Consider the following 8,132-nt stretch of genomic DNA (forward strand, 5'->3'; position numbering starts at 1 on the left):
CATAAAGGAAACTAAATGATTCATTTGACATAGGGTACATAAACTTCAATATTACACTTGATCAAATTAGTTGCTAATAAAGAATAATAAATTTCCTGTAGCGACTTGTGAGAGAAAATAGGAAGTTCGAAAAGAAAAAAGAAGAGATAAAATTAGTAACGTACTGCAGTTAAGCGTGCATGAATGGAAACGTACGATAAGAAAGTCAAGATATACAACCACGTCTAATTACGTAGGGTAGTTGAATAAAGGGAAAGCCCTAGCACTAGAAGTCATTCCAAATTGGGGGGGGGGGGGGGTGCACTAAGAAATGGTGTCTTTTGAGCAAGCTGCTAGTGGTCAATTGTTAGGTGCCTCCTCTGTCTCTTGGACCCATTAGCTTATGCACTTTACGACCATGCCAAAACCTAGGCTACCCAAGGATTTCAAACTAGCTTAATTCAATAATTATTCGACCAACATTAAAATTTTCTTATTATTAAGCTCGAATTTAACTTATATCCAACTACCAGTGCAATGAAATTTTCCGTTAACAATGAAATATTATCTACCGTAAAATATTATTTGCGTTATTTTTCAGCTTACTAACTTCATCCGTTATTTATAGTTACTTAAAATCTCCTTTCAAGTGATTTAATAGTATAAAAGAAATTACATTGTCTTATACAAGGGCGGATGCAATATAGAATTACCGGATTCAACTGAATGCAGTACTTTCGGCGTGGAGCATAAATTTATGTATAAAAAGTCACTAAAATAATAACAAATAGTAGATATGAACTCATACCTTTAAAAATATAATTTGTTCAATGCTAAAAACTTTAAAAACTATACTATATTAAAAGCACGAAGGCCCTTAGCGAAATGTCGTTCGTCTTTTTTACCCTTTAAAAATAAATTTCACACTCGACGAAAGTGTAATTTAAGTTTTTCCCAAATTTTTAGGAATTTAAATTAACTAAAAATTTAGTACATATTAAATCTTTCCCTGTTTTGAACTCCTATGAAATTAGTCCTAACATATTGGGCTCACACAAGAATGGAAACAAAATATTTTTGTGAGGAAAAGAAAAATTAGGAATCATCGTTGTGTGCAAAGTCTAATGGAAAACGTGTTGAACTTGTAGACGAATTCCATTCTAAACGATTTGTCATCATTTTTTTTAATTATTTCAAAAAATGATAATTTTCTATAGTAAAAGTTCCCTTAGCGAAATATTATTTTTTTCACCCTTTAAAAATAGCTTTCATATTGGAAAAAATAGTTATTAAATTATTTCTCTAAAATTTAGAAATTTAAAATCAACTAAAATTTTGCATATTAAATCCATTTATATTTGAACTTCTATGCAATAGTCATAATATATAAGACTCAAGCATGATATAAGCATGAAGAACCAAAATAAAATATTTCCTTTTATGAGAAAAAGAAAACTAAGGCTTAGCAAGATGCAATTTGCTTTGTGGACCAATGAAATAAGAAAGATATCATCGTTTGTGTCCTAATTTTAATATAAAAAAAAATTCAACTTATAGACGAAATATATTCTTAACGAATTATCATCATTTTTTAAATTATTTCAACAAATAATAATTTCTGATATTTCTATATATTAGTTTATTTGTTATAAAATATTGAGCCAACATTAGTAATTTTTCGACGTTATCACTTATCAAATTTTTTTATGAGCTATAAGCCAATATCTTTACTCCCAAAAGACCAAAAAATTTAATCTTTAAATTTATTTTATTTAAGAAATCTTATTATTTGTTTGTTTAGGTCATAAATGTATCAATATTTCATAAAATATTCTCCCAGAAGTCCTCATAAATCACACTTATGTATCTAAGGATTTCTATGGCCAAGATTTCTCCGTTAAATGGGATCAACATTCGTCTTTAGAGTATCTTATACTTTTTTTAAAATTTTCTTTTATTAGTCAATCATATTATTTAATAATATTTTATATATTTTAAAATAGTATATTCATTGGTATTGGTTACACGCGCAAAGTGCGTACCTAAAAACTAGTAGAATTAAAATTTTAGATCTAACTCTGGTCGTATAGGTAGTTAGCTCATTAAGCTCTTACTACATTTTTTTCTACGAAAAAAAGAACAACAGCCATAGCCCCCCCCCCCCCCCCCCCCCCAGAATAAACATACAAGAGAGTTGCCCCGGAAAACATTGATCGAAATAAACCGATTTACGACCTGGTACTTATATAGGAAATAAGTCATAGAACCTAGTCATTTTCTTTATGTACCGAAGGTGACGCAACAGGACGAAATAACAAAAGTTGGACGAACAAATACTACTAATCATTTACTATATATAAATTGGTATACAACAAAAATGCCCATGGAAATGTAAATTCCAATCATGGAAAATTGATGAAAAATAGTAGAAAAAAGAGTGGGAATTAAGAGGCAATGCATGTGATGAATAGCAGGTCTCCGAAGTTGGAAACAAAGTATAGGGAGAAAGGTAACACACCACGTGAGAGGTTAGTTGCAAGCATCAGAAGAATTTTTGGCAGTGAGGTTGGCGACGTTGCCATTTCTGCTCTCACATATATAGCTAGCCATCCACTGATTCTTTCTCTGCCTTTGCCATCCCTACAGCCTGTACCTTTGCTTGTTTTCTGCCATCCACCCCCAGCCCTGCCTCCTCTCTGGCTGTGTATATAATATTATATATATCTCCATTTTATATGTCATATGTGACATAGAGGTGTATAATTCTTGAGTTTACCTTTTATATACGTAAACGAATTCTTACTCTATCAGGTCATCTAAAAAAATAATAGTCTATAATAAATGTGATCAAGGGCGGATGCACGTTGGACAAAATGCACCAATGGTCTAGTGCTAATTAGCAAGCTGGTTAAGTGTTTGTTTTTGCTTCTATCGGTCGGAGGTTTGAACCTCAACTTGAATATTTTTGGCAGATATTTGAGAAGTCCTCTATTTCTGAAAATTATGGTTAGAAATCCTTTACACCGCTTACAAAAAATCTTGCATATGGCCCTGAATGTGATTAGTAACATAAAACGTAGGATACGTGTAGTGCAGCCAGAAAAGGGATCCAAAAAAAAGTTAGAATATCACAATTGATATTTAAATATGTGACCTAAAAAAACTTTTGAATCCCTTTTACCACTATACTAGAATTTTTCTTTCATATCAGGGGGATACAAAAGAAATTTTTTATCCTGCATGCTACAACAAATTAAAAGTAAAAATTATTTTAACTCTTTGTGTATGTAAGTTTAATCCATAGTTGAATTATATATGCTTATATAAGTTGGACGATGAGTGGTTAATGTCAAAAAATTGCAGAGCTCCGAACTTTGGTGCACTGTATCTAATAACATCGTTAAAACTTCTTTTCTATTCTTTTTGGATTTCATTTTTGTGGTTGCTTTTCCACATGCATTTACTACTACTTGTGCCCAATTTTCTCTAATGACCAACTGAAGTTCACCAGTGTAAGACTATTAATAGGGACCTTCAAATCATGAAACAAAAACTTACTATCAATTCCAGGGAAGAATTCTTCCACTTGAGAAATTCTAAAATCAATTAAAATTTTCGTACATGCACCAAGATTCTAAATGGAAATATTAAAATAGCAAAATTATGTATGTTACAAAACAATTTGTTTTGTAAAAATACTATAGTTATTTTTCTAAAATTACTATACAGTTGGACTTTCTGGAGCCAACTGGACAATTGGATTCAAAACTCCCAATAAAAAGAAAGAAATATAAAAAATAAGGAAAAAAGTTAATTTCAAAATATAAAGTCATTTCACATCATTAAAAGAAGATATATAGCTGGGAAGCATATACTTATCAAATTACTGTTGGTCCATACCTTATGAAAAAAACCATATAAACTCTTTATCTTTTTCTCACTCAGAGTCTCTTTCTCTCCTTCTCCTTCTTTTCTTCCTATTTTATTGGGTTGATTGGTTAATGATGAAAAGCAAGTCCCTTTAATTTGTTGCCTTTTATTTGGACTGCTGGTTTTGAGTTTGCCCTTTTCTTTCTTTTATCCATTTCCACATCTTTCTCTTGTTTTAGCTCAAATTATTTCTGCTATTCTAACACTTCATAACACTGAGAAACAAAACTGTGTTTAGTATTATTCAAAATTCTGTCAATTGGTTTCTTCTTGAATTCTTCAAATCCTTCTAGAGACTAATTCTGCTTTTGACAAACCAAAGAATTAAGGAGAAGAAATACTATCTATTGTTATGAAGCGATTCAGTTTCTCAGATTCTTCTGGCAAATTGCTTTATCCATCAGAAGGTAATTACTCTACCAAAAATTTATTAATGCCTGGCCTGCAAAATCTCTCAAAAAAGGGGATTTTCTTCGAGTTTAACTTTTATGCATCGATATACTTACTGGAACATAATTGTTACACTATAAGCTCACCTAGGTGATATGCATACTGGAACATAATGGTTGCACTATAAGCTCACCTTGGTGATAAAAACGTGAAAAATAAGACATGTTACTTACTAGCTACAATATGTTAAAATATACTTTACGATGTATATAAGTTAAATTGTTTTGGCTTAACTCTTTTTCTGGCTATGTGCCGGTGGTATTGAGGGTAGGAGGGCAAAGACTATGATGAACTTTCAATAGGCCTGATCATTTTTAACTTTTCTTTCTTTTTTGTGTTACATTGCAGAGAAAAATACAAAGAATTTGGCGTATAGCACAGATTTTCAGGCAATGTTGGACGGATTGGAAGATGAAGATGGAATAGAAGAGAATGGATGTGTAACAGGGAAAAAAAGGAGGCTAAAAGTGGATCAAGTTCAAGCACTGGAAAAAATATTTGAAGTTGATAACAAGCTTGATCCTGAAAGGAAAGTGAAAATAGCACAAGAATTAGGGCTGCAACCAAGACAAGTAGCAATTTGGTTCCAAAATCGCCGTGCCCGTTGGAAAACTAAACAATTAGAAAGAGATTATAATATTCTCAAAGCCAATTATGAAGCTCTTCAGCTTAATTATACCAAAGTTGAACAAGAGAAAGAAGGCTTGATTAATGAGGTAAACTATTAAAAATCTCTCACATTTCTTGATCTAATATAGTGTAAAGAGCTCGTATAGTTTTGTTGAAGATATAATTAAGTAAATAAAAATGTAATTTCTGAAGTTTAAACTTTTCTCTGTTTTTGCTGAGCCGAGGGTATTTTGGAAATAGTCTCTCTATCTTCTTCGGATAGGGATAAGGTCTGCCCTTCCCCGACCATACTAGTGGGATTACACTGCGTTCTGATGTTGTTGTTGTTAAAATTCAAATTTTTAGATTAGATAGTCACATAGTTTAACGTAATATCAGATTAGACTGAGGTTTTGAGTTCGACTCTCACCGTCACTCGCTATAAAAGAAATTCACTTTTTAGCTTGTTTCTCACTCTTTTTGTGGTTGTTCCAATCTTGCAGCTAAAAGGACTAAAAGAGAAGATTGGAGAAGAAAATTCAACTGCATTTCAAAGTCCACAAGAAATTCTTGAATTAAATCCCAGAAACTATGAAGTCAACAACAAGTTGTATTCAGATTTTGTGGATTCAAAAGATGGTTCATCAGATAGTGATTCAAGTGGAGTAATGAATGAAGAAAATTACAACAATACCCTCAATTATCAGCCATTAATGCCTAAAGTGTCATCTTATAATGCTTTGGATCACTTGTCATTATCTTCTTCAACTTACACTCAGTTATTGGATCCAAGGGCAAGTTCTACATCATCAATGAGAGGTTATAATCAGCAGCAGCAAATTGGGAGAATGGAGGAGCAAAATGGTTTTACAACAGAGGATTCTTGTAATATTTACTCTGTTGATCAAGCACCAAACCTTTATTGGTACCTTAGTGACCACAGAAATTAGTTCAATAATTAAGTTAGTAATTTCCTCAATTTTTAAATAACATGTAGTTTAAGTATTTGAACCATCAAGATGCTATTTCTGTTTTTACAACCGTAGTCTAGGCATTTAATTACAATATAGTTTAGAGATGTTATTTACTTAAGAGAATTAAAAAGTAGTAAAAAAAAAAAAAGAAGATGAAGCATAAGACTTTCACCTACGTCTAAAATTAATCCGAAATCCTCATTAAGGCAATCTTTAAGTGATTATCAATAATTTTTTGATCTTCAACAACGATCGATATTGTTAAAATCTGAACTTGATTTCGGCTTTGAAATTCGACAAGGTTGTAATTTCCAATTTGCTCATAAGTTGGGCGATATAACGGTATGTATTTTTTCATGGAATTTTTTCGTAGAATCAATATTTTGTGTACGTTATCCCAACTAGCTGCTCGTAACTGTATCAACACGGGGATAGGATAAGATTATATTAACAATGTTATTTCAATAAACGATTAAATGGCGTTGGGCCAATGTGTTTTTATAAAAATATAGTAGAAGTTTGTTTTGCATGATCATGTCGTGTAGTCACTTTTGGTTGCATAGGCTACGTAGAAGTCATTTGGCACCCATGTGTTAGATGGTGACTTTTACTTGGAATTATAAGCAAATAGTGTTTCTGCTTTAGTCACTATCTTCCAGAAAAGACTTCACTCCATGCAAATTAATTTTCGTCTGGACATCAGTGAGAAAATTGACTACATGATGTGATCAGATTGTGATAATTAATCATGTAATTTTGGAGTTTAGGGGTCAAATTAAAAAAAAATTAAGGGGTGTAATAAATAGTATTTATTTATCTCGTTAGAGAAATATTTTTTCAAGATCAATTAATTTTGTGGCATATTACAATCATTTTTAAATTTTGAAGGGGAGTCTTGGTGCAACTGATAAAAGTTGCTGCCATGTGACCAGAAGGTCATGAGTTCGAACCGTGAAAATTGCATTTTACAAAAATACAGGATGAAACTGCGTACTATAGACCCTTGTGGTCAGGTTCTTCCCCGGACCCTGCGCTAGCGGAGGCTAAGTTCACCGGCCTGCCCATTTTATTACATTTCTTTCTAATTTTATGAAAAATCTTATGAGAGAACTTTAATTTTACAATGTTACGTGATTAATTTTTTATTCAAATTGTAAAAGGTTGTATTGAACCATTTTCTAAAGTGGGAACTCAACCCGAAAGACTAAAGAAGAAAATAAGTAACAGTGTCTAGTGATTGGTGTAATTTTTATTTAACGCTATTTTAAAATGGGTTGGTGCATGGCTGTTGGGGGCCTATCAAACCCCATGTGGTGGGTAAGAATTAGACCATGACATATACAGTCAAGTTGAAAAGCTACAAACCTTATATCAGCTTCTTAGTCTTCAAAAGGTGGATGTGTTTTTCCCCACAATTGAAAAAATGGAGTTATGAAGACTCAGCTGAACAATAATGGTCAAAAAATCACTTGGACTTTGATTCATACAAACACAACAACAAGTCCAGTGTAATCTTACAAGTGGGGTTTGAGGTAATGTGTATGCAACATTACCTCTATCTTGTAAAGGTAGAGAAATTGTCTCGCATAGACCATCGACTTAACCAAACCACAATAACATTAGTGTTTAAAAGAGATACCTACACTAGAGGAAAGGCCATGTAAAAGAGGTTGTAACAATAGCAAGATTTTGATTCATGTAGTTCAAAATCTAGTCTCTAAACCACTCGACCGTTCCTTTGAGATGTAACATGTTTATTGTTCCTTGTTATCACCAAAGTTTATAGTCAAGTAATAACAATGAAAGTCTCCTACATAATAGGTTAAGTTTGATTCTTTTTTTCCCCTCCTTTCTCTTACTTGTTGTCTTGTTCCTCGATGTAATAGAAAGTTTTCTTTAAAGAAAATGTTCCCTTTTAACGGTAAAATTGGACCATGAAAGGGAAAAAGGAAATGTAGGGAAAACCAAAAGAGCAATTTCCAAAAGGAGAAGGCCTAGAAAGAAGCAACTCTGCTTTAAAGTTAGTGTGTGGTGGTTCTACAGTCCGTGGCCGAAAATCAAAGGGCCCAAACGGCAAAGGCAGTCACTTTCATATGCCTTCCAAATTCAGTGGGAAAAAGACAGGCCTAAAGCGGCGGTCGGTGGTCACTGAAGAAAAGGCCCACACCTCACGACTTTAGCTTCAGTTAA

At 32.6% G+C, this 8,132-nt stretch overlaps 1 protein-coding gene across 1 annotated transcript; it reads left to right on the forward strand.

The window, feature by feature from the left end:
- The first annotated feature begins 3,930 nt into the window (after positions 1–3,930).
- LOC104224888 (homeobox-leucine zipper protein ATHB-6-like) lies at positions 3,931–6,005 on the forward strand. Its single transcript, XM_070171624.1, has 3 exons — positions 3,931–4,316; positions 4,708–5,075; positions 5,472–6,005. The coding sequence occupies exons 1-3, from the start codon at positions 4,262–4,264 to the stop codon at positions 5,916–5,918; spliced, it is 870 nt and encodes a 289-aa protein (XP_070027725.1). The 5' UTR covers positions 3,931–4,261; the 3' UTR covers positions 5,919–6,005.
- Positions 6,006–8,132: the final 2,127 nt, after the last annotated feature.

Source organism: Nicotiana sylvestris, chromosome 4 (assembly GCF_000393655.2).
Source record: "Nicotiana sylvestris chromosome 4, ASM39365v2, whole genome shotgun sequence".
NCBI classification, from domain to species: domain Eukaryota; kingdom Viridiplantae; phylum Streptophyta; class Magnoliopsida; order Solanales; family Solanaceae; genus Nicotiana; species Nicotiana sylvestris.